General features: G+C 42.1%; 1 protein-coding gene across 3 annotated transcripts in view; it reads right to left on the bottom strand.

Annotated features, from left to right (window-relative positions):
* EMILIN2 (elastin microfibril interfacer 2) overlaps positions 1 to 19,195 on the bottom strand; it is an 85,394-nt gene that overhangs the window by 42,221 nt on the left and 23,978 nt on the right. For all 3 annotated transcript variants that reach the window (XM_045003682.1, XM_045003680.1, XM_045003679.1), the window contains exons 3-4: positions 16,858 to 17,033; positions 2,240 to 4,159 (exon numbers count right to left, since the gene is read on the bottom strand). In XM_045003682.1, coding sequence (XP_044859617.1) covers positions 2,240 to 4,159; positions 16,858 to 17,033 — 2,096 coding nt within the window. The remainder of the gene's footprint in view (positions 1 to 2,239; positions 4,160 to 16,857; positions 17,034 to 19,195) is intronic.

Here is a 19,195-nt window from a genome sequence, read left to right as displayed (position 1 = left end):
GCGGCTGTATCAGTGGCATCCAGAGAGACCTGCAGAGATGGTCTTGTCAGCTGCTGACCCTCAGCAATGATTGCCTAAAATTGTTTCCTCTGCTCTGTTGGAAGATGCTCAATAAACACATTCAACTATGAATAGTTAGCATGGCTCTATTTCACAGTAGTTGGTGTACCTAAATTGTAGAGATGTGGATTAATAGGACTCACAGCCAAATAAGTCAAGTCGCTTTAGGTCTCTAACATAAAGTGTTGATTTAGCGTGGTGCTGTCTTCCACATTCATTCACAGCGTCAACCACAAAGGAGTTGGGTGACGGATACAAAAATAAACATTCCAAGTCCTTACAGGGAATGTAATTTTTTTTGTCCGTCCTGTTACAGGTATGTGGTATTGTGGCCAGGGTATGCCAAATTATTTTTGCATGGTCTAGCAGGACCTCATTAATTGATAGCATGATGTGGGCAGATGATGATGTGTGCAGAATGTCTAGCAGCTTATGCTGTGACTCCTTATCCTCCTCAAGTGGAATTTGCAAGGAGTTCTCTTTCTCCTTCCTTTTAATAAGGTCCTGGAACTGTTTAAAATCGTCAACCAGGCATGGTGGAGGAAGCATGGTGGCTTCATCTGGGCAGGAGGAAGAGATGTTAGCTGTTAGGGTGATTTCCTTGTCCAGTCTCACTTCCTGCTCCTCAAAGATCTCCTCCTGTGGATCAGGCACCCTAGAGTAAGAGGCTGGTGGAGACTGTCTGCTCTCTTGATGACAAACACTAGGGTCCCTGGAGAATTGCTGGCAATAAGCCATCCATGGGTTCCAGTATGACCAATGAGGTGGTGCATAGGGCAGGGGTTGAGACAGCACCCAATTACTACAACTAGCACACAGATAGGAAACACTAAGAACTACCAATAACTAGTAAGATATGAGAAAAACACACAGTTGAAGTAAGCTCAACTCAGATGCTGCTAAAGTTCTGTGTCAGGCCAAGGCGGTTGAGAAGGAGTTGAGGGCAGTTCACCCGCAGAGCTCTGTATAGCCACTGCACAAAACTGCAGGGGGCACACACGTGGGCCTAACAGACACTGCTATGTGAAATCTTTGATCTGAGGTGCATGCACACCTAGAGTGGAGCACCAATAGGGGGCGCTAGAAGAAGAAAGATTTTTATTTCTCTTATCAAAATACACATTTGTTGCTGTTTAAACAATTAAACTTGTTTCTTTTTTAAAATGACGATGTTTATTTCTATGCCAATGTGCCTTATCTAGCATTCACAAGCCTCCCTTCTTTACTTAATTATCCTATATTTACATGAAAATAACTTCAGAGTAAAAGATTGTAAAGCTAACACAGAGAAAAGTTCAATTACATTTAAATCCTAATATCAGTGAATAATGAAATTGTGCTTTCCTTGATTTAAATTTATAGCATAATCAATCCATTTTATGTCGAATATATCATATATGTATAAAGCATAAAAATAAAATAAAGCTATGTGTTTCGCAACAAATTGAAGAGTGCAAATTTCACAGTACAGTCAACTTTCTCAGTTTTTAAAAATGGTAACAAAGACAGGAACTCAATGTCCTTCAGTAAACTCAGCTTCTTTGTAAAACTATACACCACCAGAGTCTTAGTCCAGATCTTCAGCTGGTGTAAAATGGCATAGCCCATAAAAGTCAATGGACCAGTGCTGAATTACATGACCTGAGAATCTCATTTGTTTAATAAGAAACCTTAGAGTGATATGTAGGAGTAGCCAAATTAGAGATCTGTGTCATAATTATTTCAAGTCAAAATTCATCTGGCTTTGATTTTTCCTAATTTATCTTTCACTTCACTAAAAAAAGGAGGGAGGTGAATACAATAAAACAAACTGAAGCAATTTTCACTGATGTTCACTACCTAAAACACTTATTTGAAATTCACCACTCAGGGGAAAAAAAGTACCAAACATTTGTTTTGGTGTTGCTGCTGCTTTGTTTTTAATCTAAAAATAAGAGCAGTAACATTCCTAACATATTAATTGTATTTTTTGAAAATGTGTGCAAAGAGCTTTATATGTAATTTTGGAAAACAGAACCAAATTACTATCTTTGTAGAACAAAACAAATGTTTAAACAATATTTTTTGCTCCCCCTTGTTAAGCTGAACTGAATTAGGGGACTTGTTTAGCTTAGTTCCACTCTCTAAACTTTTCTGGCGAGAAAGCTAGTGGAGAAAATAAAAAGGAAGGTTAACTTACGTGCCCCAGATTGAATTTTCATCAGCTCCTGAAGGTCAGTGGTGATTTTGGTGATCTGCTTGTGGAACTGTTGGACAGAATTTTTGAGGCCAGAAATGTCTTTGGAATGAGATGTCATGGTTCCATTCATCTGATTGATGCAGTTCCATAAGCTAGTGACATGCTTGTTCAGACCTTCTTTTATTCGCTGCAGGCTACCTGAGATGGAGTCCATTTTGCTGCAGATTTTTTCAACATGGGACAGTCTGCTACCCACATCTGAGACTCCCTCCTGAATACCACTGGTGTTCTCGTTACATTTCCTGAGGTCATTAAAGATTTGTTCTTTTAGCTGTTCCATCCTCTCCTTCACCTCATTACAGCAATTATCATTTGGGTGAGAAGTTTGATTCATAACTGTTCTTTGTATTTCATCTATTTTTCTGAATACACCTTGCTGGGTCTTTTCACATGTAGAATTGACACCCAGAAGTTGCTCCTTACAGCTGCTCAAGCCAACCTGAAGATTTTTCACATCTTTATCCATGATGTTTAGACCATATCGGAGTCTACGCAAATCCTTCTGGACGTTCTGTTGGTTGCTCTTAGTAAAGTTAAATTTCTCATTAACGGAACCATTTAAAGACTTCAAAAGAGCAGAGTTGTCTTCTACTTTCAAAAGCAAGTATTCATATTTGTTGCTACAATTTTTTATGCTTTTCTGAATGTCTTCCATATCTTGGGGTGCAGATTGGCATTTCTGCCAGCAAAGGTGTTCAATGGCTTGTAGTTTGTTCCTCAGGAGATTTATCTCAGTTGTAAGCTGCTCATTTACAGATCCTGAGTCACTGTGCAAGACTGATCCTGAACTAATTGATATTCCATCTGAGGCTGTGGCATTGGCAATTTCTAAAATAGTGCCACCCAGCCTGTCTTCCAGTGCCTGTAGTTTTTGATCAAGCAAGTCTCTGACTTCGTCTACTTCAGCAGCTATAGCACCTCGGAGAGTTTCCTCAATGTAAAAACAATGTTCTTCAGCATTCCTCTCTGTAACATTGATTCTAGCGTCTAGCTCCTCCCATCTTGGGCCAAAGATGTCTTCTAGATTTGGAGTGGAAATGCGAATGATTTCATTATCTATTCTGGCATTTAAGATTCTGTGTACTTCCACAACTCTGTCAACTTTCTCATCCAAATTCTTTATCTGTTGACCAAAGTCATCACTGTGGCTAGTCTTGCAGCAACCTGACTGGTTTGAAGGAGCCTGGATCTGAGTTCGTAGATCATTTATTTCTTTCCTCAGGCCATTTTCCTTTTCTTCTACAAGTTGTATTATTTCTGAACAGCTGGTTTCATGGTCATCACATTGTTGCTGGATATTCATTAGTTTGTATTCACATGAGTTTTTCAGATCTGCCATTTTCTTCTCCAATCCTTCCAGCATTTCCTGTCTCAGGGCCTCAATTTTAGAATCTAGATATTCCTGATATAAATCACCACTCGGTATTGTTATTGTAGGTCCTCGTGCTGCTTCCTGCAGTTGTTTTAATTGCCCTTCATAGCTTTTCACTTTCCCATTCAGTTCTTCCAGCTTGTCATTTTTTGTCTTCAAAGTATTTTTTACCTCAGCTAGTTCAGACTTTATGTCTTCCATCTCAAAATCAGTAAAAGGCTCTTTCTTGCCAAGTATTCCAGGCAGATGAATACTGTCTGTTTCACCACCCACGACACTATCAGGCCCTGGGTGATCATGAAGGTTGTTCAGCCATGAGACCAACATCTTACTGGCATCTTCTTGGACAGTTAGTTTCAGGTTTTCATTCACACCTGCTAAGGAGGATTGAAGATCAAGCACTGTCCGCGTAAGTCGAAACAATTCATCCTCAAGGAATTGAATTTTCTTCTCGGGTGATTCCCGTGGCATTTCCGTTGGTTCTGAGTCTGTTTTAAAGACATAATGGAAACAAAATTTGGATGCAAGAATTTCCAAACAACAACAGTTTAGAACAGCTGGAGGTCATTTTTAATTTCTTTAGGTCAAGTTAAAAACATATTAATGCTTTATAAATATTATATAGCTTGGTGTCATCTTTTCTATTCTCAGTCCTTGTTATCAGTGGTTTATAATTCAGTCATTATCAGTTCATTAGAACATAAGAACGGCCATACTGGGTCAGACCAAAGATCCATCAAGCCCAGGATCCTGTCCTCTGACAGTGGCCAATGGCAAGTGCCCCAAAGGGAATGAACAGACAGGTTATCATCAAGTGATCCATGCCCTGTCACCCAATCCCAGCTTCTGGCAAACGGAGGCTACGAACACCATTCCTGCCCATCCTGGCAAATAGCCATTAATGGACCTATCTTCCATGAATCTATCTAGCTCCTTTTTGAACCCCGTTATAGTATTGGCCTTCACAACACCCGCTAGCAAGGAGTTCCAGAGGTTGACAGTGCGTTGCTTGAAAAAAATACTTTCTTGTGTTTGTTTTAAACCTGATACCTATTAATTTAATTTGGTGACCCCTTGTTCTTGTATTATGAGAAGGAGTAAATAACACTTCCTTATTTACTTTCTCTATACTACTCATGATTTTATAGACCTCTGTCATATCCTCCCTTAGTCGCCTCTTTTCCAAGCTCAAAAGTCCCAGTCTTATTAATCTCTCCTCATACGGAAGCCATTCTATTACCCCTAATCATTTTTGTTGCCCTTTTCAGAACCTTTCCCAATTCCAATCTATCTTTTTTGAGATGGGGCGACCACATCTGCACGCAGTATTCAAGGTGTGGGCGTACCATGGATTTATACAGAGGCAATATGATATTTTCTGTCTTATCATCTATCCCTTTTTTGATGATTCCCAACATTTTGTTCACTTTTTTGGCTGACGCTGCTCATTGAGTGGATGATTTCAAAGAACAATCCACAGTGACTCCAAGATCTCTTTCTTGAGTGGTAACAGCTAATTTAGATCCCATCATTGTATATGTATAGTTGGGATTATGTTTTCCAATGTGCATTACTTTGCATTTATCAACATTAAATTTCATCTGCTATTTTGTTGCCCAGTCACCCAGTTTTGTGAGATCCTTTTGCAGCTCTTTGCAGTCTGCCTGGGACTTAACTATCTTGAATAGTTTTGTATCATCTGCAAATTTTGCCACCTCACTGGTTATCCCTTTTTCCAGATCATTTATGAATATGTTAAATAGGACTGGGCCCAGTACAGATACCTGGGGGACATCACTATTTATCTCTCTCCATTCTGAAAACTGACCATTTATTCCTACCCTTTGTTTCCTATCTTTTAACCAGTTACCAATCCATGAGAGAACCTTCCCTCTTATCCCATGACTGCCTATTTTGCTTAAGAGCCTTTGGCGAGGGACCTTGTCAAAGGCTTTCTGAAAATCTAAATACACTATATCTACTGGATCTCCTTCGTCCGCATGCTTGTTGACCCCCTCAAAGAATTCTAGTAGATTGGTGAGCCAGGATTTCCCTTTACAAAAACCACGTTGACTATTTCCCAACAAATTATGTTCATCTATGTGTCTGACAATTTTGTTCTTTACGATAGTTTCAACCAATTTGCCTGGTACTGAAGTGAGGCTTACTGGCCTGTAGTTGCCAGGGCTGCCTCTGGAGCCCTTTTTAAAAATTGGCATCACATTAGCTATCCTCCAGTCATTTGGTACAGAAGCTGAGTTACAGATGACAGTTAGTAGCCCTGAAATTTCACATCTGAGTTCCTTCAGAACTCTTGGGTGAATACCATCAGCTCCTGGAGACTTATTACTGTTTAGTTTATCAATTTGTTCCAAAACCTCCTCTAACGACACCTCAATTTGGGACAGTTCCTTAGATCTGCCACCCAAAAAGAATGGCCCAGGTTTGGAAATCTCCCTCACATCCTCAATAGCGAAGACCAATGCAAAGAATTCATTTAGTTTCTCTGCAATGGCCTTATCGTCTTTGAGTGCTCCTTTAGCATCTCTAAAAGCAGCAAAGAGTCCTGTGGCACCTTATAGACTAACAGACGTTTTGGAGCATGAGCTTTCGTGGGTGAATACCCACTTCATCAGATGCATGTTAGCATCTCGATCGTCCAGTGGCCCCACTGGTTGCTTAGCAGGCTTTCTGCTTCTGATGTATTTAAAAAAATATTTGCTATTACTTTGGAGTCTTTGGCTAGCTGAACTTTTTTGGTCTTTCTAATTATATTTTTACACTTCATTTGCCAGAGTTTATGCTCTTTTCTATTTTCCTCATTAGGATTTATCTTCCACTTTTTAAAGGATGCCTTTTTGCCTCTCACTGCTTCTTTTACTCTGTTGTTTAACCACGGTGGCTCTTTTTTGGTTCTCTATGTTTTTTAAATTGGGGTATACATTTAAGTTGAGCCTCTATTATGGGGTCTTTAAAAAGTTTCCACACAGCTTGCAGGGATTTCACTTTTGGTACTGTACCTTTTAATTTCTGTTTCACTAACCTCCTCATTTTTGTGTAGTTCCCCTTTCTGAAATTAAATGCTACAGTGTTGGGCCGCTGTGAAGTTTTCCCTGCCACAGGGATGTTAAATTTAATTATATTATGGTCACTATTACCAAGCGGTCCAGCTATATTCACCTCTTGGACCTGATCCTGTGCTCCACTTACGACTAAATCAAGAATTGTCTCTCCTCTTGTGGGTTCCAGGACCAGCTGCTCCAAGAAGCAGTCATTTAAGTGTCAAGAAACTTTATCTCAGCATCCCTTCCTGAAGTGATATGTACCCAGTCAATATGGGGATAGTTGAAATCCCCCATTATTATTATTATTGTTGAGTTTTTTATTTTAATAGCCTCTCTAATCTCCCTGAGCATTTCAGAGTCACTAACACCATCCTGGTCAGGTGGTCTGTAATATAGCCCTACTGCTATATTCTTATTTTTCAAGAATGAAATTACTATCCATAGAGATTCTATAGTACAATTTAGTTCATTTAAGATATTCACCTCATTTGATTCTACGCTTTCTTTCACATATAGTGCCACTCCCACACCAGTACGACCTGTTCTGTCCTTCCGATATATTTTGTACCCTGGTATTACTGTGTGCCATTGATTATCCTCATTCCACCAGGTTTCTGTGATGCCTATTATATCAATATCCTCATTTAATACTAGGCACTCTAGTTCACCCATCTTATTATTTAGACTTCTAGCATTGGTATAACCATTTTAAAAACTTGTCATTTTTTGGCTGTCCCCTATTGCATGATGTAATTGAATGGGACTTTTTTTTATTTGAGTTTCTCATCAGATCCTGCCTGTATATTATCATTTTCCACCCTCTCCTTCTTAGGACATAGGGAATCTCCATTTATAGATCACCCTCCAAGGGATGTCCAGACCACATGCTCCTCTGCACCTGTCGGCTTTCCCCCAGCACTTAGTTTAAAAAATGTTTGACGACCTTTTTAATGTTAATCCCCAGCAATCTGGTTCCGATTTGGTTTAGGTGGAGCCCATCCTTCCTGTATAGACTCCCCCTCTCCCATTCCAAGCTAAAGGACTGAAATCTTCAGTGTTTTGGCTGCATCCTGCACTAAATATAAAAAAGATCCTTACACCTGTCCCTTCTTTGTAGACCCATGATATCTAGCCGCTAGTATACACATTAAATAGCTATATTTACCTAGAGTTTACATGAATGGTTATTTTAGCACCATTATCTCTCTCATAACAATTAATAAATATTGGTCACATTTTAAGCAGAAAACAACTTTGCCTTTTTCTGCTCCTGAATTATTTGTGAATAGGCATTAATTTCAATAGGACCACTCATGTGCTTACAGCTAAGGCTTGTTCTTAAGTATCTTGCTGAACCAAGGTCTAAACACATTTATATGATGGAGTAATATAGATTTAAAAATTGTTTTAAAAATCCCAAGTTATTTCATATACATTTTAAAAGTCTGCAAGAAATGTGTGTTTTCTACATGCAAAAACTAGAAAAGGAAAAAGAAAATTCTCACACACAAAGAAAATTATTAGATCATAACACTGAATTTATTTTCTTTTGTCAAACAAAGGAAATTTAGTCTTATAGCTGAAACTCAGTTCTTAACTAATAACTGCACTTCAATGGCAAGGTAATATATGGTCAAGATATAGTGGGCAATCTTATATATAACATATATGCACAGTGAACTAATATAAATTGAATTTTCAGCCTGATCATTAATTTTTCGATTTAGTCATTCAAGTCAGGTCTTTGATGTAATTTTTTTATACATAAATACAATATATACTGTGACGGGTTGGATCATAGAAACCCCCCTGGGGCTGCCAACTGATGTGCCAAGACTACTACTTCCCCTGCTTTCCCTGCCAGCTTGGTACTCCAGCACCCTGTCTTGTTGAGCCAGACATACCAGTCTGCTCCAACGCAGACCCAGGGTCTGAACCACGTGCCCCAACGCTGCAAGCTTAATTGAAAGCAACTTAAGAAGTGTTCCTATCTTTAACATTCAGATGCCCAATTCCCAATGGGGTCCAAACCCCAAATAAATCTGTTTTACCCTGTACAGAGCTCATACAGGGTAAATGCATAAATTGTTCGCCCTCTATAACACTGATAGAGAGATATGCACAGCTGTTTACCCCCCTCCCCCAGGTATTACTACATACTCTGGGTTAATTAATAAGTAAAAGTGATTTTATTAAATATAGAAAGTAGGATTTAAGTGGTTCCAAGTAGTGACAGACAGAACAAAGTGAATTACCAAGTAAAATAAAACAAAACATGCAAATCTAAGCCCAATACAGTAATAAAACTGAATACAGATAAAACCTCACCCTCAGAGGTGTTCCAGTAAGCTTCCTTTTACAGACTAGTCTCTTTCTAGTCTGGGTCCAGCAATCACTCACACCCACTTTAGTTACTGTCCTTTGTTTACATGCTACCCTGAACGCCCTCAGGTAGACTTCTTATGTGGATTGGAGCCTTCCAAGATTCATTGTCCTTTAAGTTCTTCTTGACTGGGCACTTAATTTGCACATTTCTTTCAGAGTGATATGGTGTTTGTGTTTTGTGAGAGAAAAATGATAAAAGACAAACACTGTATCATCCGTGGGCAAAGATTTCACAAAACAATTACTCCGTATCTGAGTCTGTATTCACCCACTAAGGAAACCTGCATAGACATCTTCAAAAGACAAGCCTGAGAGCTTACATTCATAACTTTGCTAGACACCAAGACCCATGTCTACACTACGGAATTATGTCAACCTAACTTACGTGGGCATATAGCCACCACAGTTATTAAATCACTTGTGTGTGTGGAGACACTTGGCTTCTTGTGTCAGCGGTGCACAGCCTCACCACGAGTTGTATTGTCAGTGTGGGATGGCTCCTGGAAGTCAGTAACAGTTGATGTAAGCAATAGTGTCTACACTGACACCGCTCTGACTTAATTACATCGACCATGACTCTATGCCACTTGGGGAGGTGGTGTTACTAAATCAACGCAGAGAGGCGCTGATGTCGGCAAGAGCCAAATTTAAGGGAAGACACTTCCACAGCTAGGTTGGCGCAAGGCAGCTTACGTCACTCTGTAGCATAGACCAGACCGAAAAAAAAATGGTTTTGATAAAGAATGAATTTATGGCTTATTACAAGAAACTGCAACCCACTAACTCCTTCCCCGCCCTTTTTTGTCCTAGATAACAAAGGTGTTAATGGTCCCTTAGAATATCTGTTAACTCCTTATTCTAAAGGATCTGTTCCACCTTGTATTTAGCGGTGACACTCTGAGTACCTTTTCTAGTCCTGAGGGAGAACTCTGTGTAGCCTGAAAGCTTGTCTCTTTCACCAGCAGAAGTTGGTCCAATAAAAGATATTACCTCACCTACCTAGTCTCACTAATATCCTGGGACCAACATGGCTATAACACCACTGCAAATATGGGGAGTATATAGTATTTTATTTTGCATAGTATCTTTCATACAAACTATATCCAAAAGTGCTTTACAGAATTAAATCATACTATTGCAGAGATAAATAAAAGTAAAGAGAGAAAAGTTAAGATATACAGGTAAAGGAGAAAAAAATATGCCTTCAGCTGTGATTTGAAAAGAGATAAAGAATCTTTTGGTACTGAAAGGATGCTTCAGGTGACAAGTAAATGGCATGGGATGTCCCAGATGGATAAGAAAAGGCTCTTGCTCAAATACTGACCAGACTGTGTTATGATAGAGGGAATAGGTCAATGATAGGTGAGGTAGTGAGGAGAGAAGTGGAATGAGACAAGTCAGTGAGACAGGCTGGAACAAATCCATGAAAGGTTTAAGAACAATGAGGGAAGTTGTTAAAAGGATCCTGAAATAAACAGAGCTAGTTAACATGTTTAAGGATGGAAGTGATGTGATTGTGCTTCTTTATGCATGTGAAGATGCTGACACCATTATTCTGCATGTGCTGGGGTCCTGAGAGCTGAGGCTTGGGATATCTGTGGAAAAGGAGTTCCAACTGTCAGAGTGAGATCAGAGGAAAATATGGATAAGGATTTCAGCAATAGTAGATATGAGGCAGTAGTACACAAGCAATGTTGTGGAGCTAGTTACAGGCAGATTTGCAGACATATGTGTTTTAGTGTGATGCAAAGTTTATGGAGTAGAAACAAGTTGGAGGACTATGCTGAGATAGGAAACAGAGGAGACGAAGTTGGAATTTTTATCGTTTGTTTTTAAACTGGCATTTAGCTGAAGGATGTTGTAAAGAAGCCAAGAAACCACAAGTTTACTTAGTCAAGTTTGGCAGAGAGGGTAATGTTAATTTTGCACAAACCTTTAGCTGAATGTGTGTCAGAACTGTGGCTAGTGCAGATACATTGATCTATTTTTATTTGGGAACTTAAGGCCTGGTCTACACTAGGACTTTAATTCGAATTTATCAGCGTTAATTCGAACTAACCGCTCAACCGTCCACACCAGGAAGCCATTTAATTCGAACTAGAGGGCTCTTTAGTTCGAATTTGGTACTCCACCTCGACAGGTGGAGTAGCACTAAATTCGACATGGCTAGCTCGAATTAGGCTAGGTGTGGACGCTAATCGAACTTAGTAGCTCCGGGAGCTATCCCACAGTGCACCACTCTGTTGACGCTCTGGACAGCAGTCTGAGCTTGGATTCTCTGACCAGCCACACAGGAAATGACCCGGGAAAATTTGAATTCCTTTTCCTGTCTGGGCACTTTGAATCTGACGTCCTGGCTGGACATCGGGGCGAGCTCCGCAGCACCTGCAACGATGCAGACTCTCCAGCAGAGGAGTCCGGCCAATCCAAGAATAGAAAGAGGTCCCCAGCATGGACAGACCGGGAAGTCCTGGATCTGATCGCTGTGTGGGGCGAGGAGTCTGTGCTCTCGGAGCTGCGCTCCAACAAGCGGAATGCAAAGACCTTCGAGAAGGTCTCTAAAGCAATGATAGAGAAAGGATACAGCCGGGATGCGATGCAGTGCCGCGTGAAAGTCAAGGACCTGAGACAAGGTTACCAAAAAGTCAGAGCGGCAAACGGATGCTCCGGAGCACAGCCCCAGACATGCCACTTCTACGAGGCACTGCATGCCATTCTCGGTGGGTCTGCCACCACTGCCCCACCAGTGACCGTGGACTCTGAGGATGGCATAGTGTACCTGGACAGTTCCTCGGCGATGTTCGCCGATGGGGAAGATGAGGAAGGGTTTGTGGAGGACGGCGCAGGCGACAGCGAACACAATACCGCTTGCCCTGACAGCCAGGATCTCTTCATCACCCTCACAGAGATCCCCTACCAACCCTCCCCGCCCGTTAACCCGGACTCAGAATCAGGGGAAGGATCAGGCGGTAAGTGCTATAAACATGGAAACTTTTATTTTTTTAAAAACGGGTATAGAAAAAATAGAAATACTATATACAAAATTTTACATGTCTAACTATATAAATAGTAGGTCCACACATATAGGGATTGAACAATAATCCTCTTGGGACAGTTCAACAAAGCTCTCAGAGAGCAGCTCGAAAAGCCTCCGCAGGAGGTTCCTGGGGAGAGGTGCCTTATTCGGTGATCCATGGAAGCACACTCTTCCGCGCCAGGAGATCCTAATGTAGAGAGGAATCATCGCCTCCACCAGCATTGCTGCATATGGTCCTGGTCTGTGCAGGGCTTCCAGTAGCATCCGCTCTCTCTGACTGCGAGTGACCCGCCTCAGGGTGATGTCGGTCTGGACAGGCTGCATCTAAGTCGGGCAATTAGTGTATTGTTACTATTGTTAACGGTTTACAATTAGGTTGCATAACAACGACCCTCGCTTAACAGCCACGTGCTGGAGGCCACAGAGAACAAGCAGACATTGATCTTTCCCATGCACTGGCGGGAGGGGCTGGAAAAGGCTCAGCCTTTCTGCTTTCCAGATTGCCTTTAGCAGGAGAGCACAGCTATCCACTAACTGATAAGCATGATCTACTTTAAGGCTTACCAGGACTGTCTGCAAGACGGATTATGCTGTATCTCCCCGCTTGTCCGCTCTCCTGTGCAATGGCGCTGCCAATGAGAGCGTATTCCGAAATCTCGAACTTTTCCTGAGATCTCGTGAGACTTGGTGCCCTGTATGGTCTTGTTCAGAGAAACTGACTAGACTGTGTTCACTGTTCGCAAACATGTATCTGTTCAAGGAAATCATTTACTGTTTCCCATCACACAGCTTCTGCTCTTTCCCGGACTGCCCCGGCATCCCCCTCGCAGAGGCTGGCTCAGATTAGGCGGCGAAAGAAAAAGACTCGGGAAGAGATGTTCGCGGAACTGATGTCCTGCTCCAGAGCCGAGGCGGCAGAGCAGAGACAGTGGAGGGAGAGCCTATGTCAACAGCATCGCACACACATCGAACGGGAGGATAGGTGGTGGCAGGAAGACCATCAGGCGACTCAAACGCGGCTTGGGCTAATGAGGGAGCAAACGGACACGCTCCGGCGCCTTGTTGATGTGCTGCAGGACCACAGGCAGGAGGAGAGAGCCCCCCTGCACTGTATCTGCAACCACCCTCCAACGCCAAGAAGTCCTGTCCCCCCCTCACCGAAAATTACAAGACGGAGGGGCGGTAGGGGCCGTGAGAACTGTCACTGCACCACAGCTGAGCGCTAATGTTCCACACACCTCTGACGCTATAACTGTTTAGAAGCGCTTCCCTTACAGGATCACCCAGTCCCAAATCCAAGTTTCATCACCCCACTATGTAGTAGATTAATAAAAGCTGTTTGCTGTTGTTCACTCTTTCCGTCACGTCTTTCGTGTCAGAAGACTGTGTATGTTGGGGGGGCAGGGGATTTATAATTGCATGGGATAGCCTACATTAGCAGGGTACAGACTATCGGGGGCAGGATCAACTGCAGGTCACACACAGACTGCATTCAGTAGTCACCAGGGTCCCTCTGTGTGGTGTATGCTGCCCCGGGTCATTCTGTGATGTGTACGCTTTTCCACGGTCCTAGCGTCTGCCACCCCCTAATGTTAAGGCATGCTGCCCTTACCATGCACTTCCACTGTAGGCGCGATCCTCTCCGCTGCCCTGAGCCCCAACAAGAGCCCTCATCCACGGACAGATACTCACCCTTCCCCCACACCCCTCACCCCTTCCTACGCCCAAACCCACAGCCCAGAGCCTGCATCCAAATCCCTATGCAAAGACGGCACCACTCGCCCCTTCCTGCAAACCCACCCCTACATGCACAACCACTTGAAACCGTCCCCCACCCCAGAGACCTATGTAGGAGCAGGAGGCTGTCCGTCCTGTATTGTACAAGCGGTCTGTACATCAGTGCACACCGTACCCAGCACAGTATGCGTCCATGTTTCAAACCCTGAACAGAAATGCAAAGTAAAGGAAAGATTTATTAAAAATAAGTGTTCCATTTAATTTGTTTAAAAATGTGTTTTGGAAGTGGGGGAAACTTGGAGAACGGGGTATGTAACTGCAGATCTCACTCAACACATAGAGACAGAGGCCCAGGATCAGCTTCTCTTAAAATCAAGTGTAGAGTCATCGGTTACCCTGCTCTCCGAGGAAACTTGCTTTCAAAGCCTCCCGGATACACAGCGCTTCCCGCTGGGATAGTTTTTCGGCACGGGTGTCTGGCTGAGCGTAAACAGCAGCCAGGCGTTTTGCCTCAACCTCCCATCCGGCCAAAAAGGTCTCACCCTTGCTCTCACAGACATTGTGGAGCACACAGCAAGCAGCAATAACTACGGGGATATTCTTTTCGCTGATGTCCGAGCGAGTCAGTAAGCTCCGCCACCTCCCCTTAAGACGTCCGAAAGCACACTCCACCACCATTCTGCACTTGCTCAGCCGGTAGTTGAAGAGTTCCTTCTCACTGTCCAAGGCGCCTGTATAGGGCTTCATGAGCCAGGGCATTAGCGGGTAGGCTGGGTCCCCGAGGATCACTGTAGGCATCTGCACATCCCCAACCATTATTTTGTGGTCCGGGAAGAAAGTTCCTGCCTGGAGGCGTCTAAACAGACCAGAGTTCCTGAACACACGCGCGTCATGAACCTTGCCCGCCCACCCGACGAAGATGTTGGTAAAACGTCCCCTATGGTCCACCAGTGCTTGCAGCACCATTGAAAAGTAGCCCTTTCGGTTAATGTACTCGCTGGCCTGGTGGGCTGGTGCCAGGATAGGGATGTGAGTCCCATCTATAGCCCCACCGCAGTTTGGGAATCCCATCGCGGCGAAGCCATCTATGATGTCCTGGACGTTTCCGAGAGTCACTACCTTTGAGAGCAGTTGCTCAACGATTGCGTGGGCTACTTGCATCACAGCAACCCCCACGGTAGATTTGCCCACGCCAAAGTGGTTCGCTACTGACCGGTAGCTGTCTGGCGTTGCAAGTTTCCAGAGGGCTATGGCCACTCGCTTCTGCACAGTCAGGGCTGCTCGCATCCGTGTGTCCTGGCGCTTCAGGGCAGGGGCCAGCAAGTCACACAGTTCAAGGAAAGTGCCCTTACGCATCCTGAAGTTTCGCAGCCACTGTGATTCATCCCAGACCTGCAGCACTATGCGGTCCCACCAGTCCGTGCTTGTTTCCCGGGCCCAGAATCGCCGTTCCACACCATGAACTTGACCCATTGCCACCATGATCTCCACGGCGCGGCGTAACCTGCTTTGTGAGAGGTCTGCGCCACTCTGTGAATTCCTGTCCTCACCGCGCTGCCGGAGCCTCCTAGCCCAATTTCTCAGCAGCTGACTGTGGAAGAGGTGGACGATAAGGTGCGAGGAGTTGACAACGGCCATAAGTGCAGCGATGATCGCAGCGGGCTCCATGCTCGCAGTGCTGTGGCGTACGCGCTGTAACTGACAAGAGAAGGGCGCGAACAGATTTCCCGCCGGCGCTTTCAGGGAGAGAGGGTGGGAGTGACGGTTCAATAATGACAGTTACCCAAAACCACCCTCGGCACATTTTTTCCCCCAGCAGGCATTGGGGGCTCTACCCAGCATTCCAATGGGCAGCGGGGAGTGCGGGAACTGTGGGATAGCTTCCCACAGTGCACCGCTTCCAAAGTCGACGCTGGCCCCGTGAATGTGGACTCAGAAATTCGAATTAGTGTATTTAGTATGGATACACAAATTCGACTTCATAAGGTCGAATCCACAAATTCGAACTAAGTTGATTCGAAATAGTCTTGTAGTGTAGACAAGGCCTAAGATCACAATTATGTTTTTATCAGTCTGGAGGAAAGACTCTATAGACATAACTGATGTGCTAGTTATTTGAAATACTTGCCAGCATCTGTTGTCCTTTTTCCACAAATAATCACTTACATTATCTAATATATAGTGCTATGTTGAAAATAGCTTTATTTACTACTTAAAACCATAGCAATCTGTTCACTTCCAACCCAATCTATGTAACAAATGCTAATGGAATTCTGAGTGTTGTACACGGTATTAATTTCTGATAAATATTGTAATAAATTCCTCCAGCAGAAGCCTTCTGTTTCATTGTCTTCTACTTAACTGAGACTAAAGTTACAATCTTGTAGTAACTGAACTTCATTTACCCTCGCAGTGTTTTATGAAAACATCATTTACTCTTACAGGTTTCATCTCAACAATTGAGGTTTACTATTTATCTGCCCTGTAGGATTAGTTAGATATGTTTCGACTGCCCTTTTGCAAGTAAAATGCTATGCAAGTATTATGCATTATTAGTATATAATTTAAATGATCATGTATTACTATTATTGCTTTTGGTTCTATAGCAGTGCTAATCAAACTCATCTTCCCTGCAACATTCTGAAAAAAAACAACCCACTAAAAACCTTTAAACTGTTACCACAAACAAGTTTACCACAAAGAATTTCCTGAACTATTACTGACCAGCATGGGTTTACGACCAGCCTTCTAATCCAATCATTCATCATTCCACAGGAAACATGCTGAATCAATATTGTTATAGCTTTGCTATTTCCCCCCGGACTCCCACTATATGACGTCTTGAATATTGTTTTTGAACCATGCAGTAGCCGTGTAACAGAAGCCACTTTTCTTTTGGTTCAAAGGACAAAATACACAACTAGACATGATCATGCATACCAAGATTCAAACAAAAAGTTACCCAAGACTTTCTTCACACCAGGTCGTGATGGTGAAGTGGGAAACAGAATAGTTCTTGGTTGTTCTGCCGGACCGTCTCTGCAATCTTCACCTTTATAACCAGGACAACATCTCCACTCCAGTTCTGTTACTATCTTATAAGCAATTGTATACCGAGGTCTGAAACTCATACGGTAGCTGCCAAAATAGAAAGAAAAAGTACTTAAAAGTCATCTATAATCATTCAGCCATTTATATCAGACCTAGATTTAAAAAGACAGTAATCAGGATGATTAATTAAATTAATAATACCCAGCAAGATTTATTTTTCTCTTAGATAGAACATAACACTCTAGTTATACATACACATGCACACCTACCCACGGTTGGTAAGAGTTAACAAACATGATGTGCTGCCTGTATAAATTGGGTTTTCACACTGTGAACTAACTGATGTGCAGTAGAATGGGAAGTTATTGAGAGTGCTGGTGACTACCAGTGTTAATACTGCACTACTGATTCAACATCTTTCCCTCCCACTGAATACTTTTTCTCACATCCTTAAACACAGAGTAGCTGCTGAATCAGAGCCAATCTGAATCTCATAACAAAACTTTTTCTGCCTATTTTGTCTCATTCAAAATACTGTTATTTTTCTGCATTATGTTGACTTAATTTTTTTTCCAACATCAGCATTTGTGATATAGTGACCATTGTCAGAATTAGGTCTGAGAGTGGCTTAAGGAAAAAGGGTTTGGAGGTGGGCATAGAATAGGGATATGAAGGACACAGTCAGAAGAAAGGTTTGGAATGATCAGGGGACGGGAAAAAAGGAGATTAGAGGAGAGAAGTAGGAAGGAGTTAAGTTGTAGAGGATCTTGAAGACAAACCTACGTAAATTTGCACAGGCAGGGAGCCAGAAGAGACTGATTTCTGTTCTCAAAGTGGCTGAAGTTTGAAAGCTGCAACTTGGCCTACAAAGATTACTCATTCAAAAGCACCGCTGGGCCTTGTTTTAGTCATTATTAGTTTTATTGGACCATCTTATGAGCATTTGAAAATCACATACTGAGTGTGCACAATAGAGTTTTTTCCCCTAAATTCATTAAATGCACACTTAAGAAAGGACCTGGTATGTGTATGTCAGTAGTTACCTGTATTATGAAGCCCTTCATCTCCCTCAGTGCTTCAAAACCAGCCCTGATAATTTTCACACAATGTGGCTAGATTCTGGTGCCTCTGGTGGTAATGTCCAGGTGTTGTTTATCCAATAGTTCAAGATTATGGAATTACCATGTTCTGTGTACATTACTTTGTAACACCAGAGCTTTGAAATCCTAGAGAATGAAACACCTTGTTTTTATAGTTTTTAATTACCCCCTCGTCCCACCAGCTCTTTTCTTTTTAGAAAAATCCAGAAAAAAAAATTAAAGGCGAATTATACATTTTAAGTTTCCATGGGTAAGCACTCATAAATCAGTAAATTACAAATTTATTTGGAATGTGTAACCTTAATTTTGCACCCTGTGTTTATGTATTACAACAATCTTTAATCAGATGATCACCAACTATTTCTAAATATCAAGTTTTTTCCCTATACATGATACATGTGGCATCTTGCAATTTTTTCATACTATATTGACAGACATCAGACCATCTTCTCCTTATGGGTCTATGCTGTATTTAAAACACTGAAGCAGGGCAACACACACATCTCATTTCAGGGTAAGAGACGAGGAAAATAAAACAAACATGGGCTATTTCCTTTAACTGTGTCTCCATAAGTTATTACACTTAAAATAAAAAGTAACATAAACAAATACAGTGTTACCTATTTGTTTGAAATAATGCCTACACTGTGGATAAAATTAGTATCCTGTTGCTATCCTTTATACTGCTTAGGGTTTGTTTTGTTTTTGTGTGTCTCAGATTTGTTTAGGCTATCACCAGAACCCACAATCAGACAATGAAAAACACACACACTCCACAACTTTGATGTCACTGGAAGAGTAATGCAATAGAAGGGAAGATAGGATAATAACATAGGACTCAATGGGAGTTTTGCCATTGATTTCAGGACCATATGGAGACAGGCAACACACTGCAGAGTGAGCACCACAGACAACAAGCGGACACAAAACAAACTATATATGAATGACTGTATTAAATTAATCATTTTCTAACACTAAATTGGGAAGAGTGTTATTGTTTAAATGGGACAGAAATCAACCACCAGACTGAAAAGTTTAAATCCTGCTGTGTTTGGGAAACAATTCCTAACACAAATGAATTAAATATTATTTAAACTGTTACTCTTGCTGACTTCTTGCCACATGCAAAAACAATTGCTTTAGTAATTA

This window comes from Mauremys mutica, chromosome 2 (assembly GCF_020497125.1).
Source record: "Mauremys mutica isolate MM-2020 ecotype Southern chromosome 2, ASM2049712v1, whole genome shotgun sequence".
NCBI classification, from domain to species: Eukaryota; Metazoa; Chordata; order Testudines; family Geoemydidae; genus Mauremys; species Mauremys mutica.
This window is presented reverse-complemented; position numbering and strand designations above follow the sequence as displayed.